Raw genomic sequence first — 19,585 nt, forward strand, 5'->3', positions numbered from 1 at the left:
ACGATGCTCAAGGGGGTGACTTAATCACATCATGAGTGACATAAATTATACCGAAGTAAGCACTAGCGCATGCAAGCCCCAAGTCACCCAATGACAGATGAGGGCTGTAATCACTGGAGTATCCTTCCTCTTAAAAACTGAGATGGAGCAATAAATGGTCAGGCAATGTTTGTTACACAGGTGCCCCTGCTTCCTAATCTGTAAGGATTTCCAGGTGCTATTAAAGGCAATGCCAATTTACTAGGTGGCCTATAGAAATGATGCATGTTTATGTTCTACAGAAAGGCATTGAAATGTAAGCAAATCCCAAACTCTCCTTCCTAAAAAAAACAGGCATGACAATAGCCAAGGGAGACTTTCTAAAATATGAGTAAAGCGAAGGGGGACAACTCAGAGGCAAGCTAGAAATATCTCAGGATGGAGCCCCTGGTCCTGGTGCAAGTAGGTTTTGGTCCTAATTGGCTTTGATGAGTCTTTTAAATAAATGCTGGCGGTTTTCAAAATGCTATCTATATTGGTGGCTCTTCATATGGGAATTACACCAATGTTAATTAAGACAACGTTTACTATTAAAAAGCCAATGAGAAACTAGGAAATAATTAATTTTGGTAGCAGAAATACAGATATGCAAAAGGCAGATTGAAAGTTAGTTAATCAAGTGGCATGATTATAATTGATTACATGAAGGATAGTAGTCTAATTTTACATTAGACATGCCCATTGTCCATCAAGATACGGTGAGAGAAAGCATCACCCCGGAATGGCGTCATTTCATCTTAGAGTGTGCGTATAAAATCCAGCGTGTGACTATATTGCAATTCCTGCTCACTTTAGCTAACAAGTTTATTCTAAACAAAGCTTTTAATTGTTTCATTCATTGTGCCATTCCCAATGCTCCAGTAAACTCAATTATCCATCACCGCCCTGGAGGCTCAAACCTTAAAGAATTCAGGTTGGTTTTATTGCTTATCATTGAACTACTAACTGGGAATAGATAAATCTAAGGTTACAACACCCGATTCCTACATGGTGCTCAGTACCTCCAAAGAAATGATGCATGCCCTCAACTGCCTCTGAAAGCCAGGGAGAAGATACTCAGGGGCAGACTTGTGTCATCTCCCAAGACTGGGCTAAGGAGTTGCACAGGAATCAACTCCGCAAGCAAGTCTGGAGAGGCGGCTGAGAAACTGAGGTAGAAAGTTCCCTGAGAATTAGATGAGATGTTAGGGAGAGAGAGAAGGGCAGAAAGCAAGAGAGTGAAGGACAGATAGCCAGGGATGCGTAAGATGATGGATGAACAGGCAGAGGAGTGTTTACAGGGTATATAGATGTTTAAGGGGATAGAGACAGAGAGAGGTGTAAGAGGTAGATAGAGGGATTATAAGGGATTTTGGGGGGGATTGTTTAAGAGGTTCAATAGAGGGATAAATAGATGTGTAAGGGCATAGCTAGAGAAATAGATGGCTGTGTAAAGGACTTGATAAAGAGATAGATAGGTAGGTGTGTGTGTGGATAGACAGATCTCTTTCAAGTTTCGTCAGTTTCCCAAGAAGTACATCAGGGTGAGATGCTAAAGTCCTCACTCAGGCAAAGCTCCCAGGGAGTGAGGACACTGCCCAAGAGGAGTGTCTTTCAGATTAATAGTTGTGTCCAAGGAAGATACTGGGGGATTGCTCTGAGACTGGTAACACTCACCTTTAACCCTCAGCAGGAAGCAACAACCTCTCCATCAACCGTGACCGGGTCTCGTCTTCCTGTCAGACTTGCCCCCTCAGTTCCTCCAGAGACTCTTACATGTTGCTGTTGGGTTGGTTCTCTCCTGTGACCAGCATGATTGTTTGCATCACACAAACTGTTACATGAATCCTGCTCTAGATTCTTACAGGGTTTATAAGGTACAGCAGCCTCCTCTGGCCCTTCCTGCTGCTGGGATCTCCCTTGAGCCCTGCTACCGGTGAGCACTTAGAGTTACCTTCACAAGGGAATGAACATGGTGGTGTTTGTTAGAATAGTGTAACACCAAAGCCAATGTCAGTGGCATTCATATCTCAAAGGAAATCTCCCTTTTCCCACATGTGCTATGCATGTGTCAAGAGCCCAAGAAAATGGGAAATAAGTTGCCATGTCTTTAATGATCATGACTGAGAACTTAAACAATGGAGGGTAACAGACCACAAATCCCTTTGATGGTTGAACTTGCTGATATTTGGACAAAAAAAGTGCTTATCCATACTTACAGTAGTTTCCTTTGCTTCACACTGACCCCACAGACAATGTAGGTTTCAGAGTGAAAACCATGGAATCTGCTTATATAGATCCTTTATTCACCTCTTTTGTATTATAACCCCTTTGGTGTCAATATTCATTGCTGGACAAGGTCCTAACAGTCGTGTAGTGGTAAAAAAAGAAGTGAGTAAACTAATTTAAACTAAACTCCATATACCCTAAATAAGAAGTGGGTGAACAGAGTTTATCCATCTTTACCCTGGACAACACCATTGATTTATTTAGTTAAATGTGGTATCACTCATTTCTATGCATGTATTATAAATCCATGAATTTATAATTCAGTGTGTTGATATTAAAATTATTTAATTACAAGAATATTAAAAGGAGACAGATAAATAATACAAGAGTTAGATATGGTCACAATATTTCATCTGAAACTTTATTTTCAATGAAAAATTGCCTTTTTTAAAAAACAAAACCGTTTGTGAATTTTTTCATGTTTTCTTTCCTTGACAAAAACAAAGACAAACAACTAAAAACTCTGAACATTTTTGTTTCTTGCAAATGAAATATTGATTAGTTTGAGGTTTTCCTCCTTTCTGGCTAATGATTTCTTTCTTCCTTCCCCACTTTTCCAATGACAAAATGGAAAAAAAAGATAAATAAAGAGAAAAATGAAAATGGACATTTTTGAGAGGAAAAAAGGGATTTTGGTTTCTGGCATTTTTTATTGAAAATATTTACCATTTTCTAACCACTTCCTGGAAGGGGACAGAGCAGAAATGAAGCATTCCAGGTTAAGCATTACAGTGAGCATAGCTATTGTAAAAGTTACAACTGTTTTGTTTTTAAGATACATTTGATCATATGTGGCCCATTTTCATTACACAAGATCTGTGCCAAAGTCTACTGCAATCAATGGAAAACTCCTAGGTTGTGATTTTCAAATGAGGGGATTAGGTGAGACTGATTAGAATTGGGCATATGATTTTTTTAGGCCATTTAACAATATCCCCACCAAGCCAGTGTTTTATTCTGCATAACCACATTTCTTCACATGGCATTTGGTTTTGCAAATAATAGAGCCAGTTTCTATTACTATTGCCCATGCTATGTAATAACTTACTTTGCCAAGAGGCTCATCTATCTGAATTGTATCCCTTCAGGAACAAGGCTCTGATTATCACACTACATTGTGGAACTTTGAACCCATGGGATGCAGCCAGTGGGACTGGTATTAAGGTAACAGACAGGAGGAGCAGTGGTAAAAAACTTCCCCATACTAACTCCACAGCCAAAGCTGCTGTCAGAGGCCAGAGCTAGAAGTGTCCTAAACAGTACCATGGATAGTAAATCACGACCGATTTATTCCAATGCATTAAAACATGTGTTACCTAGAACAAACTTTTCTCAGGGCCTCCTTGACCTCTCTGTTTCTCAGGCTGTAGATGAGGGGGTTGGCCAGGGGAGTTAGAATGGTGTAGAAGACAGAGAACACTTTGTTCAGGTCTCTCAGTGTGTCGGTGTCTGGTAACATATAGACAATGATTATAGTCCCATAGAAAATTGTCACCACAATGAGGTGGGAGGAACAGGTGGAAAATACCTTTTGCCTCCCAGCAGTGGAAGGGATTCTTAGAATGGTGTTGATGATACAAACATAGGATGTCACGGTTAATAGAAATGCAGACAGTGCTTCTATGGAGGTGAGGATGAAATTCAGCAGCATGATCAGGTTGGTGTCATCACAGGAATGTTTTACGACTGGGCTGAGATCACAAAAGAAATGATCAATTTCCTTAGGGCCGCAAAACATTAACTGTGACATCAAACATACTATGGTGGTACTGGCCACAAATGAACTTATCCAAGATCCGGCTGCTACCTGTGTACAGAACCTGCCATTCATTAAGGCTCCATAGTGCAGGGGTTTGCATATCGCTAAGTACCGATCATAGGACATCACAGCTAGCAGATAACACTCAGTGGTCACTAGGAAACCAAACCAATAAAACTGCACAATACAGCCAGTAACCGAAATGGTCCTGTCCCCAGTCAGCAGACTGGCTAGCAGCATAGGCAGGATGGTGGAGGTGTAGCAGGTCTCCAAGAAGGACAAGTTCCCCAGGAAGAAGTACATGGGGGTGTGAAGATGCTGATCAGCCACAACAAACACAATGATGAGGATGTTCCCAGCCATGGTCACAACATAGATCATTAGAAATAGCAGGAAGAGAAAATTTTGCAGTTCAGGAAGACTCCCAAATCCTAGGAGGATGAATTCTGTGATGGAGGTCTGATTTCTGCCTTCTTCTTTCTTCATCACGTGTACCTGGTAAGGGAGAAGAAAAACAAACAGTGGAAGAATTCACTCTCCTCTTAAGTTAGATAAAGGTTCATTTGTTCAATTATATGGCTGTTCAAAAAGGAAATTTATCTTCTGTGATTGAGTAACTGAAATATTTGAGACTCTAAGGAATACAGGAATGGCCCCAGAGCAATTGATTAATAGATTCCGAAACCAGAAGGGACCATTGTGATCATCTGTCTGACCCACTCTACAACCCAGGTCATAGAAATTCCCCAAAATAATAATCCATCAATCTTGGCTTCTTGCTATATCAGAGAATTTAAACTCCCCTAATAGATATTTTTTTTTCAATATCATTGTGATGATTTGGAGACTCTCTCTGCACAGTGTGTGAATTCTGTATGAGATGATGAACTCTCAGTTTGTATCTTTACAAAGCTTCAAAATTCATTTTGAATTTGCAGCCCTTTGCCTTCTCACTGGTTGGTTTGCCTCCATATTAGACTGAAATTCCAAAGGTGGCTGGTAAAAAGGTAAGAAAAGGGCCATTGACTTAAGTGCCCCTCCATTGAAATATAATCACCCTAGACAAATTATTGACCACTGCCCAAGGGAATTAGTTTAACAGGGGAGTGGTCTGCTGACAATGGGGTCACCTGTTGAGGATGACTATGGAGTCACCTGGCAGAGGATACTAGAAAGTTATAAAGGGCAGAAGCTGCTCTACTTCCTCTCTCTCTGTGGCCATTTTTCATCATCTCAAGAGGAGGGAAGATGCTGCAGGAATGGGATGAGGCAAGGGGGAAAAGGGATGCCACCTAGATGAACACAGATTGTTCCCTTTGGGAAGGATGACCTGGAGTGAGAGCAAATGCATCTAGGGTTCATTATATTTGTCTGGATCTGTGTATATCATGTATAATACAGTAAACAACAACAGTGTTGTAAAATTCTCTGCAGAGTGTCTCTCCATGTATATGCTTCAGCTGCCACATGGCCCCAAAGAAAGTTAAACTGGCTCTGGAAAACGGTGTTCTTAAGCAAGAGGTGGCTTTAGACGGGTCAGCACTTGTCATAAACATACAGCTACGGGTAGCATTAAATCCCTCCTTTACCTGTAAGGGGTTAAGAAGCTCAAATAACCTGGTTGGCATCTGACAAAAAGGACCAGTAAAGGAAGAAGATCCTTTCAAATCTGTCGGGGGAGGTTTTGCTTGTGCTCTCTTGGGACAGAGAGAGGGATCAGGCAGGAAAAAACACTCTCCTAAAACCCTTCCTGAAATAAGCATCTAAGATTACAAAAATTGTAAGTAAAGCAAGGATATGTGTTAGATTGTCTTTTGTTTTAGCTTGTGAATTTTCCCTATGCTAAGAGGGAGGTTGATTCCTGTTTTTTTGTAGCTTTGAAGTCTTGCCTAGTGGGGAATCCTCTGTGTTTTAAATCTTTTTACCCTGTAAAATTACCTTCCATCCTGATTTTACAGAAGTGATTCTTTTACTTTTTTCTTTATAATAAAGTTCTGCTTTTAAGAACTTGATTGTTTTTTATTGTCCTAAAAACCCAAAGGATTGGTCTGTGCTCACCTTGTTTACCTATTTAGCTGGAATATTATTCTCAAGCCTCCCCAGGAAGGGGGTGAAGTGACTTGGGGGGGATATTTGGGGGAAACAGGAATTCCAAGTGGTCCTTTTCCTGAATCTTTGTCTAACTCATTTGGTGATGACAGCAATACCATCCAAGGACAAGGAAGAATTTGTGCCTTGGTGATGTTTTTAACCCAAGCTGGGAGAAATAATCTTAGGGAGTCTTTCATGCGAGTCCCCACATCTGTACCCTAGAGTTCAGAGTGCGGCAGGAACACTGACAGCACTGGAGGCAGGGACTGGGCGGCTGGGCCATATGGTTGCAACTCTCAGGAGGGAGTTGTCATAGTTCAGGGTAATTGCACCTATATTCCCCTCTCTGTGGTCCACCAAGGGCATCCACTTAAAGGTTCCCAGCTCCCAGACATCACCTCTTTTGGACAAAGACATTCACCTCACTCTGTCTTTAATGGGGTATTTCCAGGTTGCAAAGTTTCCTGCCTACTCTGTGATATCCCCAGCAAGCCAGATTGTCAAAAGAGGCCAGTGTCTGTGCTTTGTTTTCTCTCCAAAGTCTATGAAGGGCCATAATTGCCAGCAGTTACAAGTTACCACAGCTCTTTATAAGCAAGCACATTACAGAAAAATAATAATAATATTGATAATATTAATAATAAACCCTACATGCATGCTAAAAAGCTTATCAGAGTCTACCCTAACCATACGGTCTGGTATGTGTCAGTCCTTCAGAACCCACAACTGGATGTTCCTAGTGGTTATGGCTCATAAAACTGTTTGAGATTCAGAACCTTAATCCCAGCTAGGCAGCTCAGTTTTTATAAAGCTTGGGCCTTAGATCTTCAACAGAATAGGTAATCAGCAAATGATCACCCTCTGCTTGGACATAGCTTCAAATGGCTGGCTTTTGCAAAACCAAAGTGGAGAATTTGCATTCTTTTCCCCCTCACTATTCCCCGGGAAAACCACTTAATGATTTTGGTCCCCAAAGTCCATTCTTGTCCAGCCTGTTGTTCAATGCAGTCCTTTGAACCCCCAGGTCTCACGTCTGTCACATCTCCCCTCCACCCCTTGAGAGGTTATAAACAAGCCCAGCCAACAACAATACATAATTTATTCATGTCATACAATGGACTCCGAAGATACTTAAACCTAATTCAATAAGGTCTCCCAAAGACATGTCAGGAAATAGCCTATCTTTTCACTGAGTCTTAGATGGAGGGTCCCCCAGGCCAGGACAGTGCCAAGGCTTTGTCCAGACCCATGAGACTTAAAATTCCCAGGGAACCAGTGACTGGGTTCCTTCCCAGCAATCTGTTGGTCTGCCAGCACAGCGAGCCTGACCAGGTCTGTGAAAATCATGTGTATGAGATATTCTTTTCCGCTCATGTAGTTAATTGTTGGCCTGTTTCATGTAGCAGAAAAGCTGATCTCTCTTGTACATTGGTAACCTCTCTAGTGTAACTGTGTGTATTTATTTCTTCTAAATGGCCCTCACAACTATGGTTCTGACCACCTGTCATAGATATGGTCAGGCACCCTCTGCCAGCTGCCCACCAGCCTGCTGTGAGGGGAATCCGGACCTGTCTGAAGTCCAGCCACCACTCCAAGCTTTTGGGGTCCCTAGGCCCACTCTCGGAGTGCAGACCATCTATCTCGCCTCTCTGAATGCTGGCACCTCCTGTCCAGTGCCTGAGCTCCCTGTTGACCCTTCAAGATTCCCTCAGTGCTTGAATAACCCTCTCCCATAAGTCGACATGAGAGCATGAGCCTTCTGTTTTACCATTCAGCTGTCTCAGGGGCACATGGCCGTTGTGAAGCAAACAATACTCATAGGCATAGACATGCTATGTTGTTCTTTTATATTTAGTACATATAAAGGGTTTGAACAGGGGGCTTCCCATCTCTAAGGAGAGTGCCCTAACTGCTCGATTACAGCGAAGAGACAAAGGGTGGCTTCCCTGCTTCCTAATTTCTAAAGTTTTCAACTCATCATTACAGTGCACTGGTCCTAGAAGTGGATGGATGCCCACCTGAATGGTGTTCAGAGCCATCAGCAATCACAGAGGTGGGAACAGGAGACAACCCAGACCTTACATGGCTGGGATCAGGAGAGCATGAAAAATCTTAGCTCCTCCATTCGGGAGGGTCTGGAGACAGGCCTGAGAAAGAACCGAGAAAGTGAGGGAAGACACCTGAGAGAATTATGAGATGTCAGAGAGAAAGAGAGAGAGAGAGAGAGAGAGAGAGAGAGAGAGGGAAGGCCTTGCTGAGGTGAGGAAAGGGGAAAGAGATAAAACGGGAACACAATCCATCCAGAACTACAGCACAGCGGGTGTGTGTTGCTGTGAAACTTCAGGTGACTTCTGTGCTGGGTTCTTGCTCTGAAGTGAGCTGTTGTAACTGAGTATTCCCAGACAGTCTCTACAAGGTTTCAGCTCAGGGGAGAATGGGCTGTGATAAAGAAAGGTGACTGCCCCCGCAAATTGCATTCCTGCGGGGCAGATCAGGTCGGTCTTCTTCCCAATAGGTCAAGTTTTCCTTTATAAAATTTCCAGGGCTTTGCCCAGAAATGATCCAACTTATCTTTAATCCTCAACACGAAGCAGCAATCTCTCCATTGATACAGACTGGGAGTAGAGAATGGGATCTGATTTCCATCATCACATGGGGACTGTAGCCCACAAAAGCTTACGCTCAAATAAATGTGTTAGTCTCTAAGGTGCCACAAGTGGGGGGAAGTGGGAGCTGGTGGAAATCTCATTCACTCTGCAGAGACAAATACATTGCAGGGATAGGATGGGCTGCTGTGGGCTGATTCATACCCCTGCTCTATTTTTACAGGGTTTATAGGGAAAAGCAGCCTCAGGTGGCTCTTGCTGCTACTCAGATCTCCCTGGAGGCAGCTGATGATCACTTTTAAATTCATGGGAAAATTAACACTATGTTGTTTGTCAAAACAGTGTAAACATCAAGGCCATTGGGGAAAAAAATAATAAAAATAACTTAGATAAGTTAGATGTCTTCAAGTTGCCAAAGCATGATGAAATATATCCTAGAATACTCAAGACTGAGCATGCATCTGACCCATTAGCAATTACCTTTGAAAAGTTATTGAGCATGGGAAAGATTCAAAAGGAGTGGAAAAGGGCAGATATAGTGCCCATCTATAAAAATGGAAATAAGGATAACCCAGGGAAATACAGACCAGTCAGAAAGATAAAGAAGTAAATAACCAAGAAAACATTCAGAAGATAATAAGGTGATGAGTAACAGTCAACAGGGATTTGTCAAGAACAAATTTTATCAACTCCAAACTAATAGCTTTGCTTAATAGCATAACAAGCCTTCTGGATTATGGGAAGTTGTAGATGTGGTGCATCTTGACTTTAGTAAGGCTTCTGATACAATCTTGCATGACCTTCTCATAAACAAACTACGGAAATACAACTTAGATCAGGGTTTTTCAAACAGGGGTCGCCGCTTGTGTAGGGAAAGCCCCTGGTGGGCCAGACTGGTGTGTTTACCTGACCCATCCGCAGGTCCGGCCGATCGCAGCTCCCACTGGCCACGGATCACTGCTCCTGGCCAATAGGAACTGCTGGAAGCGGCGCGGGCTGAGGCACTTACTGGCCTCCGCTTCCAGCAGCTCCCATTGGACCAGAGCAGTGAACTGTGGCCAGTGGGAGCCGCGATCGACTGGACCTGTGGATGGGGCAGGTAAACACACTGGCCGGGCCCGCCAGGGGCTTTCCCTACACAAGCAGTGACCCCTGTTTGAGAAACCCTGACTTAGACAGAACTGCTATAAGGTGGGTGCATAACTGATTGAAAAACCATTCCCAGAGTCATCAGCAGTTCACAGTCAAGATGGAAAAGCATATCAAGTGCGGTCCCAGAGGGACTGGTCCTGAGTCCAATTTTGTTAAATTGCTTCATCAATGATTTAGATAATGGCCTAGAGAGTACACTTATAAAGTTTGAGGATGATACCAAGCTAGGAGGAGTTACAAGTGCTTTGGAGAACAGGATTAAAATTTAAAATGATCTGGACAAAATGGAGAAATGGTCTGAAGTAAATAGGATGAAATTCAATAAGGAAAAATGCAAAGCACTCCACTTAGGAAGGAACGATCAGTTGCACACACACAAAATGGAAAATGGCCTCCTAGGAAGGAGTACTGCGGAAAGGGATCTGGGGGTCATAGTGGACGACAAGCTAAATATGAGTCAACAGTGTAACACTAATGCAAAAAATGAAACATCATTCTGGGATGTATTAGCTGGAGTGTTGTAAGCAAGACACAAGAAGTAATTCTTCTGCTCTTCTCCACAATGGTACGGCCTCAACTGGAGTATTGTGTCCAGTTCTGGGCACCACATTTCAGGAAAGATTTGGAGAAATTGGAGAAAGTCCAGAGAAGAACAACAAAAAATGACTAAAGGCTTCAGAATACAGATACTGTGTCCACCCAACTATCTATGAGTGGAGGGAAACTGAGGCACATTGTCATCCAGATCCTAGGATGAGGATATCAACATTGGCACACATGGACATACAACAAGCCAATTCCATTTGAGCTGAGATAGATGTTTACAGATTTTGTCCATCACGCTAAATGTGTGTCCTGACACAAATGTCACCTCCAATTCCCCGCCTTGGGGCCATGTTGTATTTCCGGTATCCATCTCAATATCAAACATAATTCCTCTTCCCCAATACATCACTAACTCCACTGCTAACTCAGAGTACAGCAATAGATAACAACCTTCAAAGGTTTAACCACCTGAAGATAGTTTCCCTAGACACCTAGTAAACTATTAACTCTGAGTAGGACTGCACTCCCGGAATTATCCCTTTGAAATCAATGTGAGCCCAGATGGAGGTAGGTGCTACTCAGTGTGAGTGGGTTATTGGCATCTCACCCTCATCTAATAAATTGGTGAGGAACATGTAAGTACCTGACATGGCCAGATGGATGGTCAGAGAGGTAGATAGAGGGGTGTGTACAAAGATAGATCACTATCTTTTCCTGGATTTCATAAGAAGCCTACTCAAGTTAGACACCCAACATGCACCAACATTTGATCTCATTCCAAATGCCATTCAGTAATGAACTTAGGAAAATAATGGAAGGTGTTGGAAACGTTGCTTGGAAGCCTGTCTTCTCCCTGTCTCCTAACACAAGAGCAATAGGAAAGTCAATGACATTGAAAAGGAATTGAAACTGCTAAAAGCAAATACTTTACACAACCTCTCTATCCCCGAGCTTCTCCCAGACAGCCCCACCCAACACCCACTTACCCCCAAATTCCAGCTAACCTCAGACAATCCTGTGCAGCCCCTACTTATCTCCAAAATCCACAGCTAACCCAATACCCCTATGCAGCACACAGGAACCCCCACATATCCCCATCAAACCCAATACACCCACCCAGTCCCCAGTAATCCCTAAATATCCCCAACAAACCCAATATCCCAACCTAGCCCCCAATATTCCCCAAATATCCACATCTAACTCAACGCCCCCACCCACCCCCAGTAACCCCCAAATGTCTCCAGCTAACCATGGATACTGCATCCAGCCCCCAGTAATCCTCAAATAGCCCCTTCAAACTCAATACCTCCAACCAGTTCCCAGTAGCTCCCAAACATCCCCATTGAACCCAATAGCCCCCTATCTCCAGTAGCACCCAAATATCCCTAGCTAACCACAGATACCCACCCAGCCCCCAGTAACTCCAAAATATCCCCATCAAACACAATATCCCACCCATCCCTCAGTAGTTCCCAAATATCATTGAACCCAACAGCCCCACCTAGCCCCCTAGTAGCCCCCACACATCCCCAATTACTGCTGATACCGCTATCCAGCCCCCAGTAAGCCCAAACATTTCCATTCCCACTACAGCGCTCCTCACCTAGCACTTGCTTCCATTCTTTGTGCCAGCTGCTGTGCAGAAATAGAATGAGCTTACCCTTGCCTCCAAACTGTGCACTTCTAACGGTAACATTAATTAACCATTGGAGCAACCTACCAAGGGTTGAGTTGGATTCTCCATCACTGACAATTTTAAAATCAACATTGGGTGTTTTTCTGAGAAAACTGCTCAAGGAATTACGGTGGGGAAGTCCTTTTGCCTATGCTATGTGGGAGGTCAGAGGTCAGAGTTGATGATCACCATGGTCCCTTCTCACCTGGGAATCTAAATCTATGAATGTTTTTGGTTTTATTGAAATTTTCTGGGAAAAAATACTCTGTCTATTGGGAATAAAACATACAAAGCTGTAGCTCTAGTCGAGTCAATGGGTCACATCCGTCTGTGTGTTTGGCAACACTAGCACAGGTTTTTGTACATGGGCTGAACACCGGGGCAGGTGACACTGGTGAATCAGGGAGAATACCTTGAGAAGGAGTGACCTAGGACATTGAGTTCTGATTGGCTACAAAGCTCCCTTATTCTTCTGCTCCCACCGAATCATAGAATCATAGGACTGGAAGGGACCTTGAGAAATCATCTAGTTTGGTCCCCTGCACTTATGGCAGGACTGAGTATTATCTAGTCAATGGATGTTTTGCTGTTAAACCTGATTCTCACTTAAACCAGTTTGAAGCTGGTGGAGCAGCACGCGGTTCAGTGGCATTACTCCAGATCTGAACTGGTGTAAGTGAGAACAGAATCAGACACAGTGACCTCAGCGGAGTGGCTCCTGATTTACAGTGGTCAGAGCAAGAGGAGCAGGATTCAGCCCTGTGGCTGTGATTTTCAAAGTCTAAGGGAGTTAGGCACTCGCATCCCATTGAATTTCCATGGGGAGCTACTGATGATCACTGTGAAAAATATGGTCACTTAGACGTCAAAATGGTTAATGAGTTTTGCCTCCCTCCATCTCACCACAAAGGACCTGCCCATGGTCATACAGAGAGTCTGTGACAGCTGGAATGGAAGCCATTTTTTTCTAGTCTCATTTTAGTCTGTTAACCACAAGATCATACTTATTGTTAATTATGGGTCAAACCCTATCTATCTATCTATCTATCTATCTATCTATCTATCTTCCTAGAAACACTCATTAGTCTCTAAATTTCTCATCCCATGAACTGCCCACTGGCACCCAAAGGGAAGTGTAGCTCAGTAGCTAGCATCCTGAATAAAGAGTGAGGCAATCTGAAAGCTACTTGGCTTTTATTCCTGGCTGTCACTGACCTGTTCTGCAACTTAAGGCAGCCACTCTCTGTGCCTCAGTTTCCCCCAGTGTCAGAGGAGGATGCAGATAATTCTCTTTCACTGTGGAGTCCTTTGCAGCCCATGGGCATAGTTGCACTATTGCTAGGGCTAAGTGTGGTTACCGATGGGCTGGCTACTTACTCCTTGTTCCCCCATACACACCGGTGCCGAAAGGAAATTCCCCTGGAAATCAGCATGCCAGTGACTTCGTCCCTGATGTTCACACTGATTTAACAGGATGAGTATAATTAACTCCCCAAATCCCTGCAATTAACTCTCCAGGGAGAGCCCTGAAGCAGAAGGACTTGGTGGGAGGCTGCTTTCTCTTATTAATTCTACAAGAACCCAGAGCCGGAGGCATTTCACTTAATGCACAAAGTCAAGCTCCACTGGGAGCCTGGACACATCCTGCAGAGTGAGTGAGAGCATCAGAGAATAAGAGGAGGGCTTAGATCCTGCTCCACAGACCCAGTCACCTTCAGCAGAGAGGTCGCTGCTTCACACTCAGGATCGAAGGTAAATGTTACCACCCTTGCGGCAAACCCTGAGGCCCTGACTCACTTGTTGCTCAGTTTCCAGCTGCTAAAATTCCCATCATCAGGCAGGACCACGGGGAGTTTCCCTTGCATTTGGATTTCGGGATCCATGTCTTTTCCTGCAGAAAATCTTGTTTACCAAAGGAAATGTCCATTCACCCATCCATGTCCCCATCCACCCACCCATCCCCCCAAACAATGAGGTTGGGGGACTGCAGTGCTGCTTGGGAGGCATCCTGAGTTGATGGGAAATTCGCACCGATTCAGAAAGAGCAGCCTCATCTGTCTCACCAGGCACAGGAGTTGCTTGTGCATTTCCGGCTCTCCCTCGCTTCTCTGCTCTCCCCTGGATGTGTCAGTGCTGCTCCCAATGTGGCTGAACTGATACACTGCAAAGCGTGGCTGGGAGAACTCATTTACGGCTGCTCCACTGCAGCGGAATCCATCAGCCGGCTCATGCCCCGAGACTCACCCAGATCGGATGGTTTACAGGCTGCAACTGGCAGCAGAACCTGGGGAAATGGGATTGTGTCCAATCGGGCTGATTCCTTTACGTGTTGGGGCCAAGGCCAGATTAACTTTTTGTGGGGCCTGGTGCCAAACATATTTGTGGGCCCCCATGGGGAAAGGTGCGAGGGCGGGATGGTCAGTCTCCAGAGTGAAGGGTGGGCTGGGGGCAATGAGGCACAGTGTGACAGGAGCAGCCCCGCTCCACGTGGCCCAGCAGGAGGGCTCTGTTTACAAACCTGCAGCTGCCAGACACACACTGGCCTGCTTAGCCCTTTGCTGCCAGCATGTCCCTTCCCTTGAGGGCGGGCCCGCACCACACCGCACCCCTGCCCAGTGCTTCACCCTTATGCCCAGCGCCCCCTCACCCAGAGACCTCCACCACAAATCTCTATGCTCAGCCCCCACCCCTCCCAGAGACCTCTCCCACTGGCCTCCCACTGCAACCGCACAGCACGCTGCCCACCACACCACTCACGCAGCCCCCCAATAGAGCTTTCCACATCCCACCACCTTCCTCACAGTCCCACCATTACAGCTGCACAGCACCCTGCACACCACACTGCTCACCTCCCCACATCCCACCACCCTCCTCATAGTCCCACCATCATAGCTGCACAGCACCCTGCCCACCACACCCCTTGCCCAGCACCCCCCACCCATAAACCTCCCCACGTCCCACCACCCTCCTCACAGTCCCACCATCACAGCTGCACAGCACCCCATATTGCTGAGAGGATTCTGCACAAAAAAAATAAAAATTCTATGAATAATATTTTAAAATTCTGCAAATTTTTATTTGTCAATAAATAAAAGTGGAAGCTGCAACATGACAGTGGGGAGCACAGGACACTGGCTGCAGCACAGAGAAGCTCCAGCTTCCCTCCTGTCCCCACTTAGTTCATCCCCATCTATTCCCCATCCCATGTCCCTTCCCCACTGTTCCATCTCCACCCCATCCCACCCCTTTCCTTCCCCCCTGCCACCACTTCCCCCATCCCCTTCTCTTCCACATCCCATGCTCCCTTCCCACTGCCCCATCTCCTCCCATCCCATCCCCTTCATCCCCATTGTCTCTTTCCACCAGTCCCCACTTCCCCCCACCCCTGCTTCCCCTGCCCTCTTCTCTTCCCCACAGGACACAAGTAGGAGAACGTGTCCTGTGAAGGGCATGGGGGCAGAACAAGGGGTGGCACCCGTGCAGGTTGTGGGGAGCAAAACACATGCTGGCCAAAAAAAAAGTGTGTTTTTGTGAGGGGGAACAAATCTGAAAATGTCCAAGTCATTTATTTCCACCTGTTTCAGAGATAAATCAATGGTTTATTTGATATTTGCCTCCACATATATTTAAAGGTTGTCGCCATAGGAAAGTTAGAATGCCCTAAGCTAAGTTGTGCATTAAAACCAGTATAGTTATGCCAGTTTACTTCCCGGTGGAGATGCGCTTGTTCTAGTATAAGTTTTTAACTGATGCCACTTGGGAAGGGATTAGTTTGAGTTAAAGCAAAAAAAAAAACCATTATTATTCTGGAATAAGAGTATCCACACAAGGAGTGCTATCAGTATAAGTATATTGGTTTAACTATACCAGTATAATTATCCCGGTGTAACTGGTAAAATTTTCTCATGCAGGCAAGCCTTTATTATTCAAGACAATGTTCATTTTTCTTTGCTTTTTCAGTTTTTCTTTCTCTCCCCTTTTCCCCCAATTCAGTCTTGTTTTTCCTTTTCCTGTTTTGCTACTGAACTCTGTTGAAAATCTGTGATTTTGAAAAGTTTGTTTGTTTTGAGGAAGGTACATCACCAATAGGAATTCACTAAGTGTGTTAATAAAGCAATCAGACATGGGTTAAGAAGAGAGAATACATCTTGGCTTTAGAACAAAAGAGATTGAAAAGATTAGGAAGATTTCAATGCCTAACTGACTTAGGAACCTCGTAAAATTTTCTAAAGGATTTCAGAGTCAAAGTCCCATTTTCAAAAGTGCCTTAGGGACAATTTTTTAAAGGTATTTAGGTGCCTAGTGAGATTTTCAAAGGCATCTAGGCACCTAAAACTCATTGATTTAATTGTATGTTTGGCACCCAGATGCCTTTGAAAATCTGGACCTAAGACATATTTGAAAATGGGGACTTAGGCTCTTAAATATTAAGTGCTATTAAAATTCAATAGAAATCAGTTTGCCAAGTGTCTTAGGCACTTTGGAAAATAGAATTCAGGGTTCTAACTCAAATAGTATTCTCTGGAAATTTTACTCTTAATTTGAGAAGAATGGTTCAAAGGAATCTAGGGGAGTTAGGCAAACCAATTCTCTTGAAATTCAGTGGAATTTGGTTGTATAGCTGCCTTAGGCTCCTCTGACAATCCCTGCCAAAATGACAAAGAAGGGACAAGAAAAGGTAAGTAAAATAAGGGATGGTATTGAATAGATCAACCATGAACTTCTATTCACTCTTTTTCATAAAATGTCGCCACTGAACTTTGTTCTTAGCTCATTTAGGATTTATAGGAGGAAATATTTTTTACACAATGTGGATTTAGCCTGTGGAAACTCATTGTCTAAGTAAAATACTGACAGTAGGAGATAGAAAAAGACAATCCATTTCTATGGGTACAAAGGTTATTCACACCTACACTAGCTAGGTGAAAATGTGCAAAGAATATCAGCTTCCATGCTTCAGGGCATGGAAGTAACTGCCGGGGGTTGGGGATAAACTTTCCCTAACATGGCTGGGATTTTCAGAGTTAGTTAGGCAACCAACTTAATTGAAAATCAGTGGGAGTGGGCACCTATCTCTTGTAATTGTCCTCTTAAGGATCCTACATAAGAACATAAGAACAGCTATATTGGGTCAGATGAATGGTCCATCTAGCCCAGTATCCTGTCTTCTGACAGTGGCCAATGCCAGGTGCCCCACAGGGAATGAACAGAACAGGTAATCATCAAGTGATCCATCCCCTGTCACCCCTTCCTAACTTCTGGCAAACAGAGACTAAGGACACCACTCCTTCCCATCCTAGCTAATAGCCATTGAAAGACCTATACCCTACAAATTTATCTAGTTCTTTTTTGAACTCTGTTATAGTCCTGGCCTTCACAGCATACTCTGGTAAAGAGTTCTATAGGTTGACTATGTGTGAAGAAATATTTTTTTTAAACCTGCTGCCTACTAATTTCATTTGGTGATCCTTAGTTCTCATGTTATGAGAAGGAGTAAATAACACTTCCTTATTTACTTTCTCCACACTAGTCATGACTTTATAGACCTCTACCATATTACCCCTTAGTCGTCTCTTTTCCATGCTGAAAAGTCCCAATCTTATTAATCTCTCCTGATATGGAAGGTGGTCTATACCCCCAATAATTTTTGTTGCTCTTTTTGGATCTTTTTTCAATTTCAATATATCTTTTTTAAGATGATGCGACCACATTTGCATGCAGTATTCAAGATGTGGGCAAACCATGGATTTATATAGCAGCAATATGATATTTTCTATGTTATTATCACTCTCTTTCCTAATACCTATCTCACAGAACTGGAAGGGATCCCAAAAGGTCATCGAGTCCAGCCCCATAACTCCACTAGCAGCAGGAGCATAGACAGCCTTTTTGGTGCCCTAGGAGGCGGAAGGTTCCTTCCCCAAAATGGCACCCCCGACAGAGGTGGCAGAAGGTCCCGCCCCTAAAATACCGCCAACGCCAAACATCCTGCCGCCGACCCCTGAATGTTAGCACCCTAGGTGACTGCCTAGGTCACCTAATAGGTTGCACCGGCCCTGATTAGCAGGACCAAGTACTGATTTTTGCCCCAGATCCCTAAGTGGTCCCCTCAAGGATTGAGCTCACAACCCTGGGTTTAGCAGGCCAATGCTCAAACCAATGAGCAACATTCTGTTAAAAACAATGAGGGGTCTGGTGGCACCTTAAAGGCTAACAGATTTATTTAGGCATAAGCTTTTGTGAGTAAAAAAAAATATTCAGATGCATGGAGTGAAAAATTACAGATAGAGGCATAAATATACTGGCTCATGAAGAGAAGGGAGTCATTCCGAGTCTCTATCAAGCCCAAATAATGGTGTTAAATTTGCTTTTTGACTGCCGCTGCAGATTGAGTGGATGTTTCCAGAGAACTATCCACAATGACTCCAAGATTCTTTCTTGAGTGGCAACAGCTAATTTAGGCCCCATCATTTCATATGTATAGTAAGGATTATGTTTTCCAATGTGCATTACTTTGCATTTATCAACAGTGAATTTCACCTGACATTTTGTTGCCCAGTCACTCAGTTTTGTGAGATCCCTTTGTAGCACTTCACAGTCTGCTTTGGACTTAACTATCTTGAGTAGTTTTGTATCATCTGCAAATTTTGCCAACTCACTTTTTCCAGATCATTTATGAATATGCTGAATAGAACTAGTCCCACTACAGACCCCTGGGTGACTCCACTATTTACGTCTCTCCATTCTGAAAACTGATCATTTATTCCTATCCTTTGTTTCCTATCTTTAAACCAGTTATCAATCCATGAGAGGACCTTCTCTCTTATCCCATGACAGCTTACTTTTCTTAAGAGCCTTTGGTGAGGGATCTTGTTAAAGGCTTTCTGAAAACCTAAGTGCACTATGTCCACTGGATCCCCCTTGTCCACATACTTGTTGACTTCCCTCAGATAATTATAGAAAATTGGTGAGGCATGATTTCCCTTTACAAAAATCACGTTGACTCTTCCCCAACAAGTTATGTTCATCTATGTGTCTGACAATTCTGTTTTTTTTGTTTTACTAAACTTTCTATCAATTTGCCATTTACTGAAGTCAGGCTTACAGGCTTGAAATTACTGGGATCACCTCTGGAATCCCTTTTTTTAAAAATGGCGCCACATTAGCTATCCTCCAGTCATTTGGTACAGAAGCTGATTTAAATGATAGGTCACAAACCACAGTTCATAGTTCCGCAATTTCACATTTGAGTTCCTTCAGAACTCTTCAGTGAATACCATCTGGTCCTGGTGACTTATTACTGTTTAATTATCAATTTGTTCCAAAACTTCCTCTAATTACACCTTAATTTGATACAGTTTCTAAGATTTGTCACGTAAAAAGAATGGAATCTCTCTCACATCCTCAGCTGTGACAACCGATGCAAAGAATTAATTTAGTTTCTCCAAA

General features: G+C 43.6%; 1 protein-coding gene across 1 annotated transcript; it reads right to left on the reverse strand.

Annotated features, from left to right (window-relative positions):
• Positions 1 to 3,619: 3,619 nt before the first annotated feature.
• LOC115637885 (olfactory receptor 6N1-like) lies at positions 3,620 to 4,552 on the reverse strand. Its single transcript, XM_030539482.1, has one exon. The coding sequence runs from the start codon at positions 4,550 to 4,552 to the stop codon at positions 3,620 to 3,622; it is 933 nt and encodes a 310-aa protein (XP_030395342.1).
• Positions 4,553 to 19,585: the final 15,033 nt, after the last annotated feature.

The sequence above is a fragment of the Gopherus evgoodei genome, chromosome 21, assembly GCF_007399415.2.
Source record: "Gopherus evgoodei ecotype Sinaloan lineage chromosome 21, rGopEvg1_v1.p, whole genome shotgun sequence".
In the NCBI taxonomy this organism is placed as follows: domain Eukaryota; kingdom Metazoa; phylum Chordata; order Testudines; family Testudinidae; genus Gopherus; species Gopherus evgoodei.